Below are 23,810 nucleotides of genomic sequence, written 5' to 3' on the forward strand. Positions count from 1 at the left end.
ATGCACGGATAAATCTTTTGATGTTTAAAACTTCACAACGAACCTCTTCAAACTCTAAAATTAGGGGATGTTTCATCAGCAGATGACTAATTTAGAAAATTAGGCAACAAATTTGACTCAGTTGACTTATAAAATTGGTTTATCAACAAGCAGTGAAAACTAATTATTTCCATATTATGGATATCCATTTTTATATCATTATCTTGTAATGTCGCAATTATATATAAAAAAATTTCAAATAGACGAAACAAATCAACCCTGTACAAGTGATAGCAGGACACCATTTTTGTGTCATGACAACTAAGTTGGCGTGCTTTCCTGTCAAGATAACTTGCGAGGGTGTGATTTGCTGTTCGCTCAATAATTTCCTCCTTTTTTTAAAAAAATAGAAGAAGCTACGTACGTACTTTCTGTTTAAATTCTTGAAACTTAAACGTATTATTTAAGATAAGTGTTTATTTAAGATTTTTTTATTGGCGTTATAATAATAAGTGCAAGTGATCAATAAAATCTATTCTAAATGTCTTCTGTTGTTAATTTTGATTTACACCATTACTTCATCCAAAAGTTATGTAATACTCTTTCGGTTTTAAATATAAAATCCTTATACTAATGTGTAAAAAGGTTTTACATTTAGGACCGGAAGAATAATACCTGATTTTGTCTGCAAGATTTTACGTGATTTTTATTTTTTTATTTTTTGAAAAGTTAAGATTTTCATATAAACTGATACAAGTCTACGTTAGTATACGGATTTTGAAAAATAGTCATTATTTAAATACTGTGGTTTGTCAAGTGTTAACTAGAAGAGTGACCAACGATTTCATGATAACGAACCCACCACCAAGATGTGCCTTTTATGATAATAATCCCACCACCAAGACGTGCTTTTTATGTCATCAAACAAGACATGAGTCGATATAACAACTTGTTTGGTAGTATAAATTTCAACCAAGTTAACACCAAAGAGAAGCAAAGGAAAACAGGTAAATTAACACTGAAGATTATAAGACGAGTACAAGGACTGACAGTAGTATAAATCCCTTAATATGAACAAAGTATTATGTGCTGGCCAAATAAAAAATCTTCTCATTTGGTTTGTTATCAGCTAAAACTCCTAATAATAATTTAGATTCAAATAGTGATGCCAAGCACTTCAAAAAAATTCTCTCTTGATTAGGCCAGGCTGATGTTAGATTACGCCACTGCAGGTTTTCTAAGGGAAATAATTTCAGCAAATGTGCTAAACTGCACACACATGCCCAAACTCCCATATCAAAAACCTGATAAGTGATAAATATATCCAAACCAATACATAGAAAACCAAAAAAGCTGGCGCAACCAAACTATCAATCATAGTTTAGTTCAGGTCAAGTCACTCCATAATAATGTACTACCTTTTCGGCTCCACCGGAACACACCACCGATTCCTGGTCAATCTATACATGGATACATTGGACAGCAAATACTAAACTATGCTTTACAATTGGTTTTATGGATTCATTAGATGGCTTGTATCTCGATGACTTTTTCTCCGCCATCATTAACACTGCGGCCATCTTTTTTTAAAAATTTTTTTTTTTAGTTATATCGCTAAATAAAAAGGAATTTAATAAGTTCTATATATCTACAAATGTATTTGGCCAGAACAATAAATTATACTCCTCTGCTCTTAAAAGTACTTAAAAGTAAAACCCATTTTGTAATATACTTTATATTATAAAATGAGTCCTACATTAAAGACCGGAGGAATATATTAATACCTGCAGCTTCTAATGTCATTATATTTACCCTCGAATGTTGCATGGTATGAAAAATTTTCCCGTCGGACCTCCAAAAAGGAAGCTCGTTGGTGTCTCTAATTACATCATATAGTGAACTTCTTTGGAGGCTGCAAACAACGCAAATTTTATATTTGCTGAAGCTCAATTTTTCTTGCATTTACATTTGTCTTTGATACTATGCTTGCAAAAGAAATATTCCTAGTCGAATACAATTGATGAAATGAGCGTGTTCTTACTTGTATTTCAAGAAGCACCGTTAATAGCACAGCTTATTGGTGCTGCCGCCTCAGATGAGTTTCTCATATGGCTTGCCCATGCTTCCAGTTTCTCCTTCAAGTCACAAAGGGTATTACTTACAAACGCACTTGTTTCCTCAAATTCAGCAGCAACTTCAGCGACAGAGTCAAATTGCTTGCACAACAGATCAAATCTTTCAATTCGAGGTTTGAGTTGTTTAACAGTGTAACTGGTCCTAACGTATGCGTGTCTCCTCTTTAGATCTGTTCTCCATCTATCCAAAACATACTTACATGGAATCTCTTTAACTCGCTCTTGGGACAGTACAGCAAGCGAGTGCCTACATATTATTCCTCTGAACTCAAACATGTGGCAAGCGCACTTCACATCATAGTTTATCCTGTCAAATATAACTCCAAATGAAGCTTCTTTAGGTTTACCTTCTACCATCACATCTTCAATAACATTATAACGACAAACAGAACCTTCATCATGAACAACCACCATGTTACAATCAGCCTTTCCAACAAACTCTTGCTGAACCTCCAAAAACTTTGCATGAGTGTAAGCAGTTTGAAACTGCCGCTCAAATGGAGACTTAGTAGCACAAGAAAGACTAATGCAAAATGAGCGGAAATCAGCTTCAAACTCTTTCTCTGCCCTGGCTTGCAATGCATTATCATATGCATCAAGAAATTGTTTCAATGTAGTTTGGCACCCAACAAAGCCATCAAAAAAAGGATGCATAATTTCACCATATCGAATGGTAGACATTCCAGCCCAAAATTCACTCTTTACAAAGGTAGGCACCCATCGATGTCGCTCAAGGTACAACTCATCCAACCATTCATTGTCCTGTAGACCAAATTCCTTCATGGTTGTTTTCCAATTCATCTCAAATTCATTGGGAGTAAGTGTGTCATATATAGCAGTTTTTAAACGACAACTTATCAACTTGTAGTCAGCACGCTGACTTAACTTTTCAGGAAATCTTTTCATTATATGCCATAAACACCAACGATGTCGAGCAAAGGGGAATACAATTTTAAGTGCATTTTGCAAGGCCTTGCATTCATCTGTTATGATGCCTTTTGGTGACACACCATGCATGCAATGTAACCATGATTGGAACAACCAAACAAACGACTTCATGTCCCTGCATGACATCAACCCACAACCAAAAAGTATAGATTGCCCATGATGGTTCACTCCAACGAAAGACACGAGGGGTAATTTGTATTGGTCAGAGACATATGTTGTATCCAATGTTACCACATCACCAAATGACTTGTATGCAGCTCTACTCCTAGCATCAGCCCAGAAAACATTCCTCACACATAAATATTCATCCAAATCAATCACATAGAAGAAATTGCAATCTTGTTCTTGCATGCGCATGAAATATTTATAAAGAGCATTACCATCTCCATTTGCACCAATCAACCGGCCTCCTGTCCGAATATAGCTTCCACAATCATTTGGACACAATGTCACATTATCATAAACCCCATTTCCAACCACTAAAGACCGGAAACTCTTGTTCATCTGCTCCTCAGTTTGATCTTCTGGGTCTAGTTTCCTCTTAGCTCGCATGTCAATATCCTGACCTGGACTCAGTTCATGATTGTGATTAAGCGTAACTGTTTGAATCCTGTAGAATCCATCTTTACATAAAGAAACGTTGATCCTGGCTTCACACTTCTGTTTCCTTGATGGAACACTTCTGATGGGATTTCTTCTACTGTTTCTTCTAAATCCTTCTCTAGAACATGCAAGTATAAAATACCCAATCTTGCCATCAGCTACCTTCCTTGAGGTTCTTGTCATGACGCCAAAACCTACTTGGCTGGCATATTTTGCATAGTATGATCTCACCTCATCCTCCGAACCAAATATCATACCGTTATGTGGTGTAGGAACAACATCATTTTCATCTGAATTACGGATTTCAGGGCCACGTTCCTTTGGTGAATGATATGCCACATCAACCGCACATTCATTGGCATTAATGTCTAATGGAATAAGTGAATCAGTGTGATTAGCCATTTCCTGTAAGACAAACAACTATTTTAAAGTTCAAATGATCGATAATCATGTAGTCTAAGCAAGTAACTTGAACAGTGTAACTTTTGCCTAGTTTAGAATTCGATTCATAACCCTACCTTTCATACATTGAATTATCACTAGCGGGAGATTCAATAACGTTTGCCCTTCAACATAGTGACTTAATGCTGGCCGCAAGATCTTTGGATTACTCGCTACCAAATTCAAACTTACAGTTAATAAATGCAAGCCCAGCGAAATTTAGCTCAATTCAGAATAGAACAGAGAAAATCAAACACTACACCAAACCAACCGGAAAAAAAAAAATTCAGCAGAGTTGCTAAAGAAAGAAACCTACCGAGAATGTAAAAATAACACAGAAATACAACCAGAACTTATCACAAAGGTAGCTAAATATTCTCCTTCCGTGCCCTAATTCACTTCTGCAGCGTGAGAACTGTGCGTGATCCTTGCCGTTCTTCAATCCTCACGCCTCCACAAGGGTCAACAAGGTTCGTTGGGCAGACCCAAATGGGGAACGAATTGAGATGCGCGCTGGGTGGAGGCAAATCGTTAAACGCTGCGTTTTGAACAATGTGAAGCCACGTGAGCGGGTTTGGGGTTTTTCTTCCGGGGCTCGTTGGCCCAATACATAACGAAGCCCACGTAGATGAAAAAAATCCAAGCCGGAGATCTACGAGACAGAGGGACAAGAGTAACACTATGCAAGATTGCAGGTGCCGGAGCACTGTCCCTGGGCGAGCTAGTTGTTGTTGAAGCAGGGTGGCTACTGAACAAGGAATGACGACCTCTGCACTGGAACAGAGCAATCTGGATGTGTCTCACTTCCATCACACTCCTTATTATTGGTAAATCTCTCTCTTCAGTATGTGATTATTTTAGGGTTTTCTGCCCGGGATTGTGATCATGCAAAGTTCTTTTTGGTGGCAATTACTGACTACTTGAAAGGTAACGTTATAAATGTTGATGGTAACTAAGTTTTTCATATCAATATGTGCAGAAACCAAATTCATTTTACAAATTTATTCTTCTTTGGGTTTTGTCTTTGGTGTTAAACAATGATTCGGATCCGACTTTTGCGTTTTATTACTATCTCAACGTTTTGAGAAGTGGTAGTTCACTCCGTATCTGCTATTGTTAAGCAACTGCAGTTAGCATTTTCATTTTCTTTTCAATTTTGTAATATAGACTATACTGCATTTGGCATGTAACTTGAGGGGAGGATTGTCAATAGCTTATGGAGCTTTCTATAGATTTTATATTATATATAAATATATAGATTCAGTAATGTACGATGCTTGTTGGTCCTTGGTAGTTGTTTTAAGGTTTTTATCTCTGTTTCAGCTGCTGTATCAACATATGATTTTCCTTCCCTGTTTTATTTGTAGTGAGGAGAATGTATACCTGCTTTGCAAGAAGTTATGCGCTGATGGAATAGCAGATGCTGACGGATCTGATCTTTTTGTTGTTTTCATTTCCAATGAAAAGAGACAGGCATGCTTTATTTGTTTGTTGACCTTATTTGAATGACACAATTTTTTGGGCTAGAGTTCAGTTCTTCTGAAATATGCCAACTTTATTTGTTGACATCATTAATAATCTATTGATGATGATGATGATGATTTAGAACATATTTACACTCGCACACGCCCAAGGTGTGAATGACAGTGAGAGTGCCACTGTTCTTGCCGGTGAATTAGGAACTGTCAATAATTGCTATTTATAATGTATCTATTTCTTATCTTTTTCATATTTGCTGTTGCTGTTGTGATGACATGGAGGCAGAGTACTGAGAACATTTGTAACTATTCTGCACTGCCTTTTTTATCCATTGCTCAGTGTACTTGACTTGTAAGGGTTGCTTTTTATTTGTTCAAAAAATGGAATTTGCTTTTCACTAGCATTTGTTTTTAACTCTCTAGATCGCGCTGTGGCATCAAAAAGCTAGCAAAAGAGCAGATGGGATTGTTCTCTGGGATTATCATGTCATTTGTATTCAGGTTTGGCTCAATACTTTTTGACTGTGAACGAGTTGACAAAGCCTGTTTACTAAGTTATATATCTAGATTTGGTGATCAAAAGGGTTTTTTTTTTTTTTTTTTTTATCATGCTTCTTTATGATTGATGTTACAGAGAAGTAGGGGAGGTGACTCACCTCTAGTGTGGGACTTGGATTCAAGTCTTCTGTTCCCTTCACCTCTAGCTTCATATGTGTTGGAAACGATTCGTCCATCTTTTCAGCTATTTCCCGATTATCATAGGTAATGCACCATCAATTTTTCTGTGATTATGTTCTGCTTTATCGGCATAGTATGGTGTGTTAAAATGTAGCTTCTTGTTCATGTGGCAATTAGAAGTCATATTTTCAGCTCTCTTTTTGTTTATGGGAAACGATTACCACGTTAACCTGTAATATCCTGATCGGTTACATGTTGATGTTGCTTGACTTGGGAAAATAACAAACAGTTGACTTTCTTTTTTACATATATTCTTTTGGTAAACAATGATATCTCATTGTTAACAATCATATCTCATTTTTTGTTTGAAGACAAGCTTAATTTTCAATTGATAGGTTTTGTCACCTTTGTTTATGCAATACTAGCATGTCTAAATACTAAATATGGGAGTACATGAAAAGGCTTCTCTGATTATCAGGTTATTCCGAGTTGTGCATGCTCCAGTATTTCTTCGTTGTTTTGCATCTGATAGAAGGCACATGAAAGACCCTGATGGAAAATGGATTGCAGAACCTCCTTTGCATGAGCCCATTGTCGCTGAAGGTAATGGCACAAGTGTTAAAAAATTGACTATTGTAGCTAGAAGCAAAATCAACCGCGTTGGATCATGACTATAATTTGGTAAACTTCAATCCATGGAGAACAAGGTTCTCCTAAAATCTTTTCTATATTATGCTCCTCGTTTTTTGAACATGATGATTGATACTTTGGGTCATACCCTGCTATGTATGGGATGGAATGAAAGGATGCCAATTTTAAGATGGTATAGTCTAATTTATGTATTTGGCATCAATAAATTTATTTTTCTGGATAAGTCGAATCCCATTTGTTTTGCTCATTAAGGAACTTTAACCACGCAGATGGAACAACACACAACCTGAATGAATACTTCACCATATCTGCTACCGATGCCAATGATGCTAGCATTGATTCTATCAAAGGTGCAGTTTTTACTCAGAAATACGGTGTGGTGGTAAAGGAAAATCGGCTGGAGGAATTATTCTCTCAGACCGCCTCACAGTAACTACCTTTTGATTTCTGGACATATACATACCAATACTTGGCTTTAAATGTTAAGATGCCGGAGTTTCTTTCTAAATTTTGGTGAACATTATTTCACATGAAATGTTTTTAAGTACAATTGTGTGCGCTTGAGATTGTGGGGGAGAAATGTACCGAGGAAAGCTTATCTAGCATGATTGTGTATATTTTAAACTCAAGGTTGTAAATAAAATGTTTACAATTATTCCCTGCGACCCCGCAAGTAATGATGAAATGAAAATAGGATTCATGTAACAAAAGAAGAGTTTTTCATTCCTTAGCCAATCTAGTTTTCGAACTTTTTTTTTTTTTGGCCTACTGGAAAAATCTTCCGTGATGCTATTGAGGTACTTTCCCTCTCTCTTGATTCGGTTCAGGCGGACCGAATTGAAATCTTGTGCATAAATTCTACAGGAGCATTACAATGTGTCTCGGCTTGATTGCAATAATCTGTTTTAACTGTTAAAGCATTTATTTTGAGGTGGCCAACGAAGTACATTCAGAGAAGGCTTCTCATTTCGAAGCCAGAAGCAACTACATAATCATTACCTTTTTTCTTTCTGCTCGGGGCAAAAACAATCAATATTTTAAAAGACCTGACATAACAGTATGCATGGTCATATAAATCGGTACATATTAAGATATTGATAAATAATAAGCATAAAGAATCAGCAAAAATCATTATGGTACTCTGACGGAGGCCAGGGAATCTCAGTAATCAATTCTGCTCCCCTTCCTTGGAATGACCGAGTAACCTCGAATGCCTCATCTTCACTGTCTGAAAGCGATCAATCTGAACCTAAGTTTCATCTTCGCTGTCTGAGAGCAAGCAATCTTGTATTTGTTCCCTGAAAACAAGAGTATTACCGTGTCATGATCCGACAGCAGAAGCTTTGAAGTTTACAAAAGTAGATCACAACCAAGAGGATATACTTTGTGAGTTGTGATCCAACAGCAGAGAACCACAGCAGAAATTATGCAAATTATATCGGGCCCCATGAAATAAAGAACGAGTCGACCTGTTAATTATTTGTGAAGATGATAGCTCACTATGGGTTATTAGGACGCGGGATGTTTTGCAGCATAACTGACGCGAGTTTCGATTGACAGAACCCCTTCTCAGAGAAGGAGGCAGAACCTGGAACGCAGTACCACAACAAAAGAATGCAAATTTCCAAATGATACGCAAGATTTTAACATTTTATATTTAATTTGGAAACTGTACTTCCTCAAAGATTAGAATCAGTCATGATAATCAAAATGATCCACTCTATTTGAGATATATCAGCCAGGCGATGGAAGACGGAACCACAGATTATATGAGAATTCTCAGTATTCAATATTTCTTCTGCTCTCCTTCCATTCTTTCCATTTCAAATACCGGTGAATATAGGGTAATGTGAATGCAGATTCTTATTCGCACCCTACTTATTCTAGAGATGTGCAGAAAATCCTTCGTCTGAAATATCACCGAACTCAAATTTAACCTATTGTGTTTTCAGTATCACCAAACTAAATACTCACCTCAGGAAACTCAAATTCTTGTTGTTTACTTGCTTTGATCGTGCAAGCATTAATTGAGGTAAAAGTGTATAAAATTGCTCCAATGACATGGTATCTCTTGGAAGTATCTGAAAGCGACAACTAGAACAGCAGGAAGCGCCAAAAATATCACTACTGCCGCAGTTCTCAAGATTGCTTAGCTCAACAGTCTCAGACTTGTCAAGAGGGCTATTGCAGAGATAACAGAATGATTCTGAGGAAACAGATTCGTTGGCCTTGAGATTGTATCTCTTCTGGCGTCTCTGAGTTGCCAAAGGAACCTTACCATCGACAATCTCAGGAATCCTGTTGAAATGGAATGGAATGAGTTTTCCAGCTGTTCTTACAATAGTGCTCTCTCGTGATGGGTTTTCTTCCTGCAAACATATTTTCTATTAATGACTTGCTTTAAGTTTAAAGGAAATAAACGCAACCTTGAATTCAACTGAAAAGGCAGGTATAGTTGCAAGCATAAGCATGTTATTCCACCCAAAATGGCAAACCCTAATGATGAATGACTAAAAATCTCATAAAAAGCACTTTCCAACCAGAGTTTAAACTAAAAAAGGCAAGCACTGAGCAGAATAACCATAGCTAACAAATAATCTTTTTCAACCCTGACGCAGAGAAGTGTGTTCCTAATATAACTTCAAATTCAGCGTTACAATAAGTTGTTCCCAAAAGAATTATACTCAAACTACCTATGCACTCGTCTGTCCATTAAGGAAAGGGGAGAAAATACTAACTCATACCTGCAAAAGTTGCACAAAGGATGAGACCAAGCTGTTGATGCCAGAGTGAGGATTAGCAGACAGCACCGAGGTCTTTAGACTGCTCTGCCAAGGACCAAGGACATCAGTTAAGAAAGGGATATATAATTTTTTTTGGAAAAATACGCTCACATGGACACAATACCCCTAAAATAATGTGGAATTTTAGAAAAGCTTGAGAAAAATGAAATTAGAAGAAACCTTTTTCTTTTTCCAAAAAAAAAAAAAAGAAGAAGAAAAGTTAGAATGTAAAAGGCATAGCCATGTAACTACAAACCCATCAAGACGGCAAAGCATGTTGATCTCTTGGGCAAAACAGTCACGAAGAGGAAGCACAACAGGGATTCCCCACCTCGCATCAACATACTGAATTCTGCAGGTAAGGAATATCCTTGGCCCTGTCAAAACATATAGATGGATATGAAAACCCGTCAATTATCCTGGAATTCAAGAATGCTTACTGACAGTCCTCCTAATTTGGAATGAAAATGGGGAAACATGGGTGAGAGTAAGGATTACTATAAAACGCAAGCAATTTGGTGGAGTGCATAACAATTAACCGCCAGTAACTACTTGTTGGAGTAAATCACATTAGAACAGGCATACTTATGAACAAGACTTCACGATTTACAACCTTACAAGGACTTCAAGTCTTCAACTTTATCAAAATTCAACAACATACCTTCACAGTGGCCGAAATAACGTGGCGAGCAATTCTTGAAATGCAAGAACCTAATACTAGTCTGTTGTATCCAAATTCTGATGCAACCTAGATGATGATAAAAAATTTCAAATGGATGAACTTTTCCAGCAAATGTAAGTTTGAGGCTAAAATGAGTTTTGAGATTCAGATCCCAACCTTTTGCAGGGCCAACATGCGAAGATAAAGCAACATATCTTCCTTTCCAGTTGAATCACTTACACCGTTGACCAGTTTGATTAACCTGTCCCTTCTATCACTAGATTCCGAAGAGTAAACGGCCTCAATTGGCACAACATGCAACTCTTTTGTTGGCGGAGCTAGACTTGCCACAATCGAAGTGATGTCTTTGACTACCTTCTCTAGCTCATTAGAAGGAATTGGAGAAACGGCACTCTCGTCAATAAATACAACTCCCACACCGAATACTGGCAATGACCTATCTCTACTTGCATCAAAGTTCTTCAGGGCTCTATGTTGCATGTCATGAACAAACTGTAACGCTACCCTGAAAAACATGCGTTTTCATTACAAGGATGATCGAACAAAGCAACCCTTTGCACTCTAAATCGTTTTTTTTTTTTTCAAATCAATTTCTCATCATTATTATGCTTGAGAGATTATTTATAAAACTGTAAAATATTAAACATATATATATCTTTGTATCTATCGCTGAATTATGGGTAATCAACAGTTTACTCAGCAACAACTCCACTCACCTACACACACATACACGAAAAAGAAAAAAGCAATTGCAGTAGACGGAAAGAAAGGAAAGACCTAGAAGAAGGGCCGCCTGAGAATGCGACGAGAACCTTGTCCGTCGGAGTAATCATGGCATTCGAAGTGACGGCGAATCTAAACTTCCCAAACAAATTATTCCTGAAGCAATCAGCGCAAAACCGCCCATCATCAATGCCACCGTACCCGGAAATGGACTCCTTTACCTTACACTTGATGCAGAGAGTGTTAGTGATTGAATTGGCTTCTGCAGCGCCTGACTTGGTCCGCTCAGCTGATTGGGTGCATGAGGCTACATCTGCTACTCCCGCTTCTTCGTCGTTGTAGCAGTTGGACTTGCATGCCAGGCCATTGCATGCCATGATCGTTGACGTCCCCCGTTTTAATTTTTTCCCCCCGGTTCGGCTAAGCTGATAGGGTTATAGGCGTTAATCGACCCTCAGTTCAGGGGATGTCGGGACGGACCGATCCTTTGCAGAACGACTGGTATGACCCGGGAAGCCGACCCGCACCTGATTCTCTCAAACTTTTCTTAAAAAAGGGCCAGCCGTAAGGTTTCAAAATTTATGGGCCGTTATTGTTATTATTCTTCTAAACCTGGAGACCCAATGAGGGATCCTTGGCCCAATATTAAGCCCGGAACGACGAAGGATAATCTTGCGACGACGGCTGAGCGTGCATCAATGGCCAATGTTTAATAAAAGGTTTTATAATTCTACCCCAAAAAAAAAAGAGGGTTTTATAACGTCTCAGTGAGTGCGCTTCGTCACATTTGTATGAAAGTAGTGAACTTTGTGCTGTAAATCCAAAATCCATCCATTATACATCCAGAAGAATGAAGAAATAAGATGAGGCCAGTATAAGAAATTGCAAGTATGCTAAAATACAGGTAAAAACAACATCAACTTTCTCACCACTGGCTACCAGTCCGCTAGGCATTGAATGGAATAGGAGCAGAAATGAAAGAGGAGGGAGAGACAGGAAATGATACAAGGGCCATGATGCTTGTCTAGTAAAGAGAGAGGGCGGTCTCTGTCACAAGAGATTCCACACAGAAAAAGGGCCATCTGCTTTTTTGTTTGTTGGAGGCCATATGCATCTCAATTACCCATCATCCATGCACATGCATTAGTGGAGTCATGTCTTCCTTCTTTTTTTTTTTTTACAATGTTTTTTTTTTAAATTTTCTTCACTATTTCCATTTACTCTCAAATCCTAAATATAAAGTTAGTAAAAAAAAAAAATTTTCTTGATCCTAAATATAAGATTTTAATTTATTGTGCATCTTCAAAGTATAATTAATTTAATTAATTTTTTTTTCCATATTTAGAACTGCAGGTAGTATTAATTAATCATACTTCTCTTGCTCAGTACATACCAAAGGCTCGTTTCACCTGCTTCTGTCATTGGCTGTGGCTTACAGGTGGGTCCCTTGTTTTGTTTTGGCATCAAACAAGGGTCTCATCATCCAAGCGTCACACCTATTTTGCTCTCATAATCATGTCCTTCTTTTGCTTTCCTCATTTTTCTCTCCCTTCTCCCTAACCTCTCCTCGTCAAACCTCTTATTATCTTTTGGCCAAAAACAAAAAAAACAAACAAGTTCTTGTTATCTCATTAAAGTATCATTTCCTTGTCACTGTTCACTCAAGTGACAATCATTCATCAATTTTATAATTAAGTTTTAACCCACTGGTGCAGTAACCCACCACCATCCATGTCAGAAATCAAATGCTCATTATAATATTCACATCTCTTTTTCTGGACCAATATGTAAGTAAGTAGATTAGAGATGATGTATTAAACGAGTTGAACCAGAAGGGGAAAAAAAGAAAAAGAAAATCCAAATGTGGGATGATGATGCAGAAAAACATGCAGGCGGTGGGATGTCTGCATTATTTGAAGTATAAAGTCAATGTATGTTTGTATGAGTATGTTGTAATATTGTATTATCAAGCAAGCTACTTCTAAAGTATCGATACTTCTGCAGAATTTCTGCCATACTCTGTCTCTACGTCCATCTTCTTCCTCTTCTTCTTCACACTTTTGTGCCAAAAGGAAAAGATGCTTTTTGAAAACGCAAGACCTTTTTGAAGGAATTTCGGTAATAATCAACAGGAAAAAGGGGGGAAAAATGGGAGAGGGAGGGAAAATGAAAGTAAGAGTGGTAAGACAAGTATGATTGTGTCCTTCCCTTTTTCTCTCGTCTAAAGCTAAGAGATAGCCGAAAACTTTGATCAGAGGGAATGTTGAGTTTTCAATTTTTATTGCTAGATTTGTTTATTTATTTATTTTCACTTTATTATAATATAATATATATTGATAATGATAATAATGTGTGGTGGTGGTCGCTTACTGTCACACAGACATGTCTTGACCCTACTTGTCTGCAAGATGCTTCACTCCTTCCCCCATTCCTCATGAGGCCCCACCCACCCCCATTTCAAATCACTCTGCCTTCTGCTTCTCTTTGATTTCTCTTTTGTGAGACCAAAATAATCACAATAATGACTACAAATGTACAGACTTTGATTATGTGACTCCTTCAATTATTATCTCAAGCACACATTAGGTCCTTGTTTGGGGTTCATGTATTTAAAGCTGTACGTATTTACTGTTTACAGTTTAAAATTTACTTTCACACAAGTTGTTACTGAACACAATCATTTCAGCTCACATCTTAGTGACCCTTCACCTTATGATAAATTTATAGTGATGCCCAGTATACTTCATAATAAAAGCCGTATCAGATTGCAGGGTTAGATAATCAGAGTCCAATGACATGTATCACCATCACTGATGCTCATGTGAGATTGGTAATATTTTAACAAAGATAAATAGCAGTTTATTTTTGTCCAGTTGTGCCCATGGTTGCAGTTCAATTTTTGCAGCAGTTTACTATTATTTCTTTTTGAGCCTGCAATGGAATCCATTAAGCCACTTTTCCAGTTGTTCTCTTCTTTATTTTCAGGCAAATAATGGTCCACACTTCACACCTCCCGCATTCATTGTGATTGACTTTGTGAAGAAAGTTTGGTACTTTATGGATATTATAATACAGTTTCAAGCAGAAAGCAGTAGCCATACCTTGTGTAGTAATTAACGGTGGCAATAATAACAATTAAAGGACAAAACGTGCTTTTTAAAGTAAGCTTTTGAAACCAGATACAACAAACGTTACTTATACAGTAATCATGTATAAACATGTTTAGTTGTAATTTCTTATTATGTCTTTGATCTTTTGTACTAAAAGGTTCTAATAAGAAGTCCCAGGAAAAAAAAAAAATCCAACCGAAAAACATTGAGAAAGCATAATAGTGTAACTTGCTGGAATGCACATTGGCTGTCTCGTATTATTTTACACAGCCATACTACTGATATTTTTCTTGCTCAATGTGGATCCCTTTGTTTTGCTGTCTTCAAGAATAAAGAAATGCCTCCGTTCCTAGCACACAGGGGAGGGTCGGAATCAAGAACCATAGGAGAGAGTAATTGGACAGTTTGATTGCCCAATCATGTCCTTTCCCTCTCGACCAATAAAGCTAAGTTGAACTTAATTAGGAAGCTAAGAACTACAATCTGCACCTATTTAAGTGAGATAATCTCAAGGATGAATCTTTGATAGTATAATACTATACACAGAGATCGATCAAAGTTAAAATTTCGTGACATGAACAAGGAGAAAAAGATGGGTTTTGTAAGATAGATAAACAGTGTGAAATACATCTAAATTACCTTATAATTGACAGTGTAACTTGGTGATGGAATCAGCGTGGTTTCATTCAAGGTATATGGTGTGCTCAAACTGACTTGTACAAATTTTTTTTCTGATACACGCCCCCAGTCCCTTTGATGCTTACTTGTTATGATTTTGTTTTTCATCAGAACAAAAAACGAAAACCAGGGGATGTTTGCGTAATCTGTTTGAGTGTAAAATACTGAATCAGTAGGGGAGACCCACGGATGGGACAACTGAGGGAAAATGAATATAAAAAAAAAAATGAAAGACGGTTCTCTGGTTTCTGCCTGTGCAGAAATTTGTTTGGGAATATTTAACAAATCTATTGCAATGTCTTCTGAAAATGGTACGTCTAATCTTAACGCCTAACATAAATAAAATAAGCTTACATAGGGGGAATCCTAGGATTAGGTATTATGGACAATCTCATTGCCTTCTCAAATCAATTTGCCTTTAGGGCATTGCAAGTAGATTCTTCTGTAGGGTCCTTTCTCATTAACCAAATCTTTTTTTTTTTTTTTGCCATATTCTTCTTTACTTTTGCTGAATATGTTGACTACGTCTATTCGTTTTAGCAATACTGGTAATTAAAAAGCATTAGGGAAGTAATTGAAACACACTCTTCTCTCTCTACAGTCTGCACGGGTTTTCTGTTTTCAACCATTAAGCTCAGATTACTGAAAATAGGGGAGTTTTGTTTTTTGTAAGACAAGAGTTGATTGCATTCCAAGAATACTCGTAAGGTATTTGTTTCCCACGACGCAATAGTTCCAAAGTATGTGGGCAATGTTGCGATGCTTAAATATATGCTTTAAAGGGTAGCGACCCTCCATGAAGGCGCAGTCAGAGAGAGAGGAGTTTTATGCAGCTTTCATTCACTAATCACTGCCTATTTCTCGTGAAGCTTACAACTCACAAGGCAAACAATTTCCTTCCCAATTTTCTCCAGCCCGCAAATCTGTCTCTCTCATTCACTGGCTCTGTGACACAGAGAAAAACACCTGGTCCGTGAATCCTGACTCCTGTACCAAAACATTGTACGCTGGAACCTGCTGCCTTCTCTCATTTCTTCACTTTTATTCAGGGAAGTCGTTGCTTCTTCATTCTATCGCCCTGCAGTCATTTTCTTATCTTGGGGAAGCATGCACATATCATTCGCAATCCACTCTTCATAATGTACCCTTCTCCTTGTCTTGCCCCATCGTTCTAATATTCCTTGGATATGGATTTTTAACTTTAGACCCTTAAATCTTTCGGGTATGCCTTTTATGCCCCAGAACTAAGGAGTAGCCACACTCCGTTGTTATCCATAGGTTTCAGCCTTTCAAGCAATCTTAACTTGGTTTCTTGAAGGAGTTAATGTGTGATATGGGGCTGCAGAGAAGCTTGGAATCTTCATCGAAGGAGGTGATGCATGCAGTAAAGATTAATTTTTAATTCTAATTCCTCGGGTTTGCAAGGAAAGTGGGATTTGTTGAGGGTGAAGGGGGGAAAACAGAAGAATCAAAGTGGTGTTGATGCTGTAGTAGTACGGTTAGACCTTTAAGCGAAGAAGCTCTGAGACGTGAAGGAAGAACATTGTACGGTGATGGAAATTCCGCACTTGTTGTGTCTTGTGGTCGCTTGGTATGTGTCAAAATCTGGTCTTGTAGTTGTGGGTGCTGAGCTACAGGATCAAACTATACTTCTTGCCCTTAACCAAGAGCTTAAAGTACCAAGATGGGACACCAACAACTCAAGTTACTGCTCTTGGCAAGGCGTTAGCTGCAATGACCGCTCAATGGTAGTGAAGATCGATCTGTCTCATGCAAACCTCCGAGGTAATGTCACTCTAGTGTCCCAGCTCAAAGCTCTTAGGCAGCTTGACCTTTCAAATAACAATTTTCATGGTTACATTCCTCCGGCTTTTGGAAATTTATCCGATCTTGAAGTTCTTGATTTGTCTTCAAATAAGTTCGAAGGTTCAATTCCACCAGAATTGGGCGGCCTAAGAAATCTTATGTCGTTAAACCTTTCCAACAACGTGCTTGTGGGAAAAATACCAAGTGAACTTCATGGACTAGAGAAATTGCAGGAGTTTCAAGTCTCTAGTAATCAACTGAATGGATCTCTACCTTCTTGGCTGGGAAACTTAACCAATCTGAGAGTTTTGGCTGCCTATGAGAATCTTCTAGGTGGCATGATTCCGGATAATCTTGGCTTGGCTTCTGAGCTTGAAATTCTTAACCTGCATTCAAACCAACTTGAAGGCCCTATACCGGCAAGCATTTTTACTTCAGGAAAGCTGGAAGTTCTGGTTCTGACCCAGAACAATTTGAGTGGTGATCTTCCTCAAGAACTCGGGAATTGCCAAGGCCTTTCCAATATCCGAATTGGGAACAACCATCTAGTAGGTGCTATTCCTAAGACCATAGGAAACATTAGTAGTCTCACCTACTTTGAAGCAGACAATAACAATCTTTCTGGTGAGGTAGTGTCTGAGTTTTCTCAGTGTTCTAATCTCACCCTTCTGAACTTAGCTTCGAACGGATTCAGTGGAACGATTCCACCAGAACTTGGACAGCTTATGAACTTGCAGGAATTAATTCTTTCTGGAAATAGCCTATTTGGAAATATTCCGGAGTCAATTTTGAGGTGTAGGAATCTTAACAAGCTTGATATAAGCAATAACAGGTTCAATGGAACACTACCAACTGACATCTGCAAGTTGTCCAGGCTGCAGTTCTTGCTATTGGGTCAGAATTCCATTGGAGGGGAGATCCCTCATGAAATTGGAAATTGTGCAAAACTTCTTGAGTTGCAAATGGGCGGTAACTATTTGACTGGAATTATCCCTTCCGAGATTGGTCACATTAGGAACTTGCAGATTGCTTTAAATTTGAGCTTTAATCATCTTCATGGATCACTGCCTCCTGAGTTAGGAAGACTGGACAAACTTGTCTCTCTTGATGTTTCGAACAACAGACTCTCAGGCAATATCCCAGCTGAGCTGAAGGGTATGTTGAGCTTGATAGAGGTTAACTTTTCAAATAATTTGCTCAGCGGCCCAGTACCAGCATTTGTGCCATTCCAAAAGAGTCCCAATTCAAGTTTTGTGGGTAATAAAGGGCTCTGTGGAGAGCCATTAAACTCTTCATGTGGAGATATTTATGATGACAGCAATAACTACCATCATAGGGTTTCTTACAGAATCGTACTTGCGGTAATTGGTTCTGGTTTGGCAGTTTTTATGTCAGTTACTGTGGTGGTCTTGCTGTTTATGATTAGAGAAAGGCAAGAAAAAGCCGCCAAAGATGCTGGGATGGTTGATGACGAAACTAATAACAAACCAACCATAGTAGCAGGGAGTGTCTTTGTTGAGAATCTAAGACAAGCTGTAGACCTTGATGCGGTTGTTAAGGCAACCCTCAAGGATTCTAATAAGCTCAGCAGTGGTACTTTCAGTACAGTTTACAAGGCAGTCATGCCTTCTGGGATGGTTTTATCTGTTAGGAGACTCAAGTCCATGGATAAGACAATAATCCACCACCAAAACAAGATGATTAGGGAACTTGAGAGGCTGAGCAAACTCTGTCATGACAATCTGGTTCGGCCCATCGGATATGTTATTTATGAAGATGTTGCTCTTCTCTTGCATCATTTTTTACCCAATGGAACATTGGCCCAGTTTCTTCATGAATCTAGCAAGCAACCTGAATATCAACCCGACTGGCCTACTAGATTATCCATTGCCATCGGCGTTGCAGAAGGTCTGGCTTTCCTGCATCATGTGGCAATTATCCACCTTGACATTTCTTCTGGTAATGTTCTTCTAGATGCAAATTTCAAGCCTTTGCTTGGGGAGATTGAGATATCAAAACTTCTCGACCCAACCAGAGGTACCGCAAGCATTAGTGCTGTTGCTGGTTCCTTTGGATACATACCACCAGGTATACAATTTTCCAACACAAATATTACACATGATAAAAATAAGGACATTTGTTTAGGCGTTTCCCATGGGTTTTCTGGTAAAAACTTGAAAAGTCCATGTGTTCTTTTCCTGTTTAGCATCATGTGATTGGACCATTAAAAATTTCTTACATATCATGGTTCTGTTGGGGAATTTGATAGCCATAAGAAATACATCCATTCTTTTTCTTTTTTTTTTTAATCGCATCTTTCATGTTTTATTTCTTGACGCAGAATATGCATATACAATGCAAGTCACAGCACCTGGCAATGTCTACAGTTATGGTGTAGTTCTACTTGAGATCCTGACGTCACGACCCCCAGTTGATGAGGATTTCGATGAGGGCATAGATTTGGTGAAGTGGGTTCATAGTGCTCCAGTCAGAGGGGAAACTCCAGAGCAGATACTCGATTCAAGGCTTAGCACAGTATCATTTAGTTGGAGGAAAGAAATGCTTGCTGCTTTGAAGGTTGCATTGCTCTGCACTGATACTACACCTGCTAAACGACCTAAGATGAAGAAGGTAGTGGAAATGCTTCAAGAATTGAGGCAAGATTGAGCACACTGGAATTAAAGTTCTCTGGTGATATGATCCGTGTCGTTGAGGATCTCAGATATCTCAAGGCCATTACTGACGTTAGATCTTCATCATGCTCCTCCTACATGATTGTCCAAGAGGATTAGTTTTTAAAATGAGAGGTTCGTTTCTGAGAGGCTGAAAACTGAAGAAGATATATACACTGCAAGAAAGCCTCGTGATTAAGACAGGAAAGCTCAGTTCATCTATCATATTAACTTCCCCGCAGTTTGCAACATGTAATTTTCTGTTCTGGGAGACGCATACAACAATTAAATGTTAGTATTGATCGAAAGTTCCTACTTTTATGTTGAGTTCGCAGTTTGTGCATTTGAACACTCATCCATGCATACTATAAACAACCATTATAATTTACGTTCATAATAGCCCAATGCAGTGTAGACAAATATCTTGTGTGATAAAACGTGGGTAGCTATCAAGTTAAATACCAACGATCCTCATCTCTCAACATTTTAATGTTACTTAATCAAATTTTAAATCTTCGTCAGATTTAGATGTTTGGTTCATGTCCCTCCCTGCATTTAATGCACACTTCACAAGAAAAGACAAGCAAAACATCTTGAGAAATACCCTCGGGCATTTACGTAGGAACAATGGCGACCTCATTTGACCATTAGTTCCAATTTAAAAAGGAGGGGAAAAGGTTGGGGGCAGGAATATGAGAATCAAGGAAAGGAATTTGAAAGGGGAAAGGATTTGGAGTTTCTCAACTGAGCATGGTCTTCGGCCAACCTAGATTTTACTCCACCGGCGAGGCAGCCTTCCTTCCTTTGCAGATGATTTAATTACAGCCACACCTCTTTGGATGCTAAACTGAGTTGCCGGAACCCCAAGAGCAGAACTGCTAGTCTGTTTGGTTTCACATTTATAACACCACAGCAAGTGGCATCCAAGGCTCAATGTTGCCCGAACCCCAGGCTCATTTTCAACATCCGAACAATAATACGACGTGGTAATTTAGGGAACATTTGCTTTGGGACGTTGAAAGATGCTAATAACTGAATCATTCAGCATTTAAATTTGAAAATATATAACCAATTATTGATTGTGCAATTTAAACGAAAATTTTTAAACTTGTCTATTTGAGTACCCGAAAATAGAAATAAACTAAAATGGTGTTTGGATTAAATAAGAGGTTGCATCCCATTAGTTGTTCCAAGCTAAAGCTTGAAACTACGTAATAATAAACCAAAATATAGCCCATCATCCCAGCTATAACGCCTTCAGGAACAATGAATATTCAAATTTAAATTTCAAGCGGTGCAAAAGGGAATGAATTTGAGCCTTCTCTACAATATTTTTCCAGTGCAAGGGCCTATCACGCGAAGCTGGATATCAGATCTTTCCATCAAATGGCTGCCTACATTACGGCAATAAAACCGCAAGTTGCTGTTGAGAATGAACCATCTCATAAACCACTGATTGCTTATAAGTAACATCTCTAAAAAAATCATCTAGTTCCTTTACTCGGTTCTGCTTCTCACTGTTACCTTGGCACAGCATGGAATTTGAATGACTGCTGAATATTATTTAGATTATAGAGTATTCACACGGTAATTAAAATCCGAAAAAGCAGGAAAGAAATGAGATCAAACTAGAGTCATTGACTCATACAACAATCTCGCATCAAATAGAGTTTGGCGTTAGAGACATATCTCCCATCAACAAAGAGTCTATCAACCATCGAAATCTTCTTGAAGATTCATTCAGAGCGGGACTTGACAATGAAATTTTGGCGACTAATGGGGTTCATGACCACTGGTGGACCAGCAGTACGAGGCCATGATTGAAATTTTTTGTCAGTCTCTTCCCACCACTCCTTATTTGAAACTGTATGGGGGGTAGTGCCTGAATATAACAATTAGGTATTCCATCAAAACTGCTGAATCGGTTGCAAAGCAAAGGAATGTCCAAGGAACACAAAACGTACCTCCAAATATCTTTCGATCAGCAACAAGTTGATCAAAGACCCATGCAAGTGCAAATGACCCTGCTAGAGCAGGTATAATGTACTTGACAGCCATGCTCAAAGTCCAAACTGTTCAGAAAGAAATAAATACATCAAAACTCACAAGACAAATCGACACTTGAAGAACGACCACCCAATTCCAGGAGTTATGAACGAAAGGGAAATTGGATGGTCAACAATCAAGGTATAAAAGACGCATAGGGGAAACATTAAAAAGCATCTGAATCTGCCGTGCTTTGTCAATAAAAGATTGTCAACATTATATCCTAACAAACAAATTGCTGGTAAAGAAACATTTATATGTCCGCAGGATACTGAATTATGTATCAATTGTCATAATGAAGGCCATAACCAAGGTAACTCAAATTATTATCACACACCAAAAAAAGAAAGGCAAAGGCATATGAGGACTTTGAAGTTATCCTTATTGAAATACAGCAAGTATTGCAAGCACCAAATTCTATAGCGAAATCCATACATGCCAAAACATTCCAAGGGAGGCTTCCAGGATGGGATCTTGAGTCTCGACTAAAATAGGACTGACAGGATTTTTGTCACAAAATTTTCGCTTCCCAGTAAACAATATGAATGGCTGGTTAGGCAAACTCAACTACTAAAAGAACGTCTTGTTCTCTTTCTTGGCCCCCTAATACAATTATCGAAGACAAGAACAACACTGAAATAAATTCTGCACAGCTATCACCAAAAATTTGAGACTTTAGAACTTGTCCTTCCGATGAAAATCACGAGAAGTATGCCAATACAGCATTATCACGAGAGAGGTAGGCCAGCAAACACAATACATAACCGTATCGAAGAACAAAAATCAGTAAGCCAGCATGCCCACTCAATGAACAAAAATATTGCACAATCACGAGAAGGCAGTGTTTAATCACAAAACCAATACACCATAGTGTGAAGGCTGGGGAATGAAACCTAAGAACAAGATCTGGAATCCGATGAAGGTCAACCAAAGAAAAAAATTCACATCGTTACATATTCGCACTAGTTACATCAAACCACCACATATTACAGATTCGCACAAGATCCAACGAATGAAGTCGAAGGGAGAGAAACCGAAAGTCCATGCTTTGACCTACGCGAAGGAGAGTTACAGTGTAAATCTTACCTCAACGGCGATGGAACAGCACCACCGGCGTCTCAATCGACGTTCGAATAGCTAGCGCTCTCACCTCGTGCGTACAAGCTCGCTCAACAAAATAGGGTTTTGCTCACGACAGGTCCAGATCGATAAAAGCATTGAAGGGCATCAAGCGTTCTTTCGTGTTGTACGTGGAGGGTAAAATGGACTTTTCATAAATAGGCGGAGGCTGGATAGAAGTCACCAAAGACAGGACAGGACCCAGCTATGAACATGGGGTGAAACACTCCGACCAAAATGACCAGCGCAATTGCCGCCCGAAAGCGTTTTGTTGGGTGTTTAGATAAGATTAAAATCAGGGTTTTAAAAGTATTTTTATGATATACGAGATAAATATGTAGAAGAATTTGTCTCGATCTGTAATAAAATACTTCTAAAAAGTATCCAAACACTCCTTGGTCAAATTCTTTTAGAATTCAATTTTACTCGTCAATCAATCAAATTCAAATCAAAAGCTGCTTATTTTATTTCTCTTCAAATAAAATTTCGAAACTAATTTTGATATTATACTATTCAAATGCAATTTTAATGATTTAAATTTAAAATTTTTAATTAATATTTTTTAAATAAAGATTTTTTTAAAAAAATCCATAATTAAGAGATTATATTTGTTTTGATTATGTATCATTTTAAAAAAATATTTTTCTAAAAAAAATTAAAAAAATTAAAATCTTGATAGTCCATATTAAATTTAAATGGTTGTGATTTGATGAATAACATAATGCTAATTACCCTGATGAGTACCAAAATTAGTTTCTTGAAGGACTTTTCATTCTTTGATTTTTTTCCTTCTAAAAAATCAATTTATACATATAGAGTACTATTATTCATATTTTGTAATAAATTATATATTAATTTTGAATATAGTTTTTCCTTTTATTTTTAAAATATAAATTAATTAAAAAAAAATTTCCTGAAGTTTCTTGCCCAAAACTATACAAGATATTTTAATCAAAGAAATCATGAACTTAGATTGATTGAGACTATTCAAATCGAAATAAAAATAAAATTTATTTTCAATAAAATTTGTTAAGTTTAGTATACATCTTTTATAGACCTTGATCTTCGGTAAATTTCTCTTGTAAATATTCAAACAGATCTTTTGCTTCTCTAGCTCGAAAATATTGATAAAAAATTTTCTCCAACTAGAGGCTTCTTTGTTTGACCAGCTCCAACTAGAGGCTTCGCTATGCATTTTAGAATTAAATACTAGTAGAATGATGTCTTGCTCTGACAAATACGACTACGAGTCTACGACTTTTCATAAATGACAATGAT

General features: G+C 37.6%; 5 protein-coding genes across 9 annotated transcripts; 2 read left to right on the plus strand and 3 right to left on the minus strand.

Moving 5' to 3' along the window:
* Positions 1-1,007: 1,007 nt before the first annotated feature.
* On the minus strand, positions 1,008-21,500 carry LOC114720102 (protein FAR1-RELATED SEQUENCE 6-like). 4 transcript variants are annotated; one of them, XM_028905713.1, is made up of 4 exons: positions 21,489-21,500; positions 4,423-4,521; positions 4,184-4,279; positions 1,008-4,070 (listed from the first exon to the last, which is right to left on the minus strand). In XM_028905713.1, the coding sequence occupies exon 4, from the start codon at positions 4,065-4,067 to the stop codon at positions 2,028-2,030; it is 2,040 nt and encodes a 679-aa protein (XP_028761546.1). In that variant the 5' UTR covers positions 4,068-4,070; positions 4,184-4,279; positions 4,423-4,521; positions 21,489-21,500; the 3' UTR covers positions 1,008-2,027. The 4 variants fall into 4 exon arrangements, with proteins under 4 accessions (XP_028761546.1, XP_028761547.1, XP_028761548.1 ...); XM_028905714.1 differs by lacking the exon at positions 21,489-21,500 and having other exon boundaries at positions 1,008-1,891; positions 2,021-4,070; positions 4,423-4,612; XM_028905715.1 differs by lacking the exon at positions 4,184-4,279 and having other exon boundaries at positions 21,489-21,494.
* Positions 4,784-7,618, plus strand: LOC114720104 (protein N-terminal glutamine amidohydrolase). Of its 2 annotated transcripts, none has more exons than XM_028905718.1 (6): positions 4,784-4,933; positions 5,474-5,579; positions 6,008-6,085; positions 6,219-6,346; positions 6,741-6,943; positions 7,183-7,263. In XM_028905718.1, the coding sequence occupies exons 1-5, from the start codon at positions 4,866-4,868 to the stop codon at positions 6,931-6,933; spliced, it is 573 nt and encodes a 190-aa protein (XP_028761551.1). In that variant the 5' UTR covers positions 4,784-4,865; the 3' UTR covers positions 6,934-6,943; positions 7,183-7,263. The 2 variants fall into 2 exon arrangements, with proteins under 2 accessions (XP_028761551.1, XP_028761550.1); XM_028905717.1 differs by having other exon boundaries at positions 4,785-4,933; positions 6,741-6,865; positions 7,183-7,618.
* Positions 7,858-11,528, minus strand: LOC114720103 (cytoplasmic tRNA 2-thiolation protein 2). The gene is given in 8 exon segments (XM_028905716.1): positions 7,858-8,211; positions 8,888-9,282; positions 9,658-9,736; positions 9,953-10,049; positions 10,052-10,073; positions 10,358-10,444; positions 10,535-10,883; positions 11,156-11,528. Coding segments are annotated over 8 exon segments (1,401 nt in total). The 5' UTR covers positions 11,479-11,528; the 3' UTR covers positions 7,858-8,162.
* LOC114720101 (leucine-rich repeat receptor-like tyrosine-protein kinase PXC3) lies at positions 15,538-19,761 on the plus strand. The gene is made up of 2 exons (XM_028905710.1): positions 15,538-18,783; positions 19,037-19,761. Exons 1-2 carry the CDS (start codon positions 16,443-16,445, stop codon positions 19,360-19,362), a joined length of 2,667 nt encoding a protein of 888 aa, XP_028761543.1. The 5' UTR covers positions 15,538-16,442; the 3' UTR covers positions 19,363-19,761.
* LOC114720105 (uncharacterized) lies at positions 20,906-22,616 on the minus strand. The gene is made up of 3 exons (XM_028905719.1): positions 22,500-22,616; positions 21,332-21,439; positions 20,906-21,249 (listed from the first exon to the last, which is right to left on the minus strand). Exons 2-3 carry the CDS (start codon positions 21,423-21,425, stop codon positions 21,104-21,106), a joined length of 240 nt encoding a protein of 79 aa, XP_028761552.1. The 5' UTR covers positions 21,426-21,439; positions 22,500-22,616; the 3' UTR covers positions 20,906-21,103.
* Positions 22,617-23,810: the final 1,194 nt, after the last annotated feature.

This window comes from Neltuma alba, unplaced genomic scaffold (assembly GCF_004799145.2).
Source record: "Neltuma alba isolate B1F8T4 unplaced genomic scaffold, ASM479914v2 tig00011964_pilon, whole genome shotgun sequence".
NCBI lineage: Eukaryota > Viridiplantae > Streptophyta > Magnoliopsida > Fabales > Fabaceae > Neltuma > Neltuma alba.

Bases quoted from the DNA above. Each gene is read 5' to 3' on its own strand.
- LOC114720102 (XM_028905713.1), bottom strand. From the start codon at position 4,067: ATGGCTAATCACACTGATTCACTTATTCCATTAGACATTAATGCCAAT.
- LOC114720104 (XM_028905717.1), top strand. From the start codon at position 4,866: ATGACGACCTCTGCACTGGAACAGAGCAATCTGGATGTGTCTCACTTC. The intron at 5,580-6,007 runs GCATGCTTTATT...TTAACTCTCTAG, and splicing joins TTTCCAATGAAAAGAGACAG to ATCGCGCTGTGGCATCAAAA. The intron at 6,347-6,740 runs GTAATGCACCAT...TCTGATTATCAG, and splicing joins CTATTTCCCGATTATCATAG to GTTATTCCGAGTTGTGCATG.
- LOC114720101 (XM_028905710.1), top strand. From the start codon at position 16,443: ATGGAAATTCCGCACTTGTTGTGTCTTGTGGTCGCTTGGTATGTGTCA. The intron at 18,784-19,036 runs GTATACAATTTT...TTCTTGACGCAG, and splicing joins CTTTGGATACATACCACCAG to AATATGCATATACAATGCAA.
- LOC114720105 (XM_028905719.1), bottom strand. From the start codon at position 21,425: ATGGCTGTCAAGTACATTATACCTGCTCTAGCAGGGTCATTTGCACTT. The intron at 21,250-21,331 runs GTACGTTTTGTG...TGTTATATTCAG, and splicing joins TGATCGAAAGATATTTGGAG to GCACTACCCCCCATACAGTT.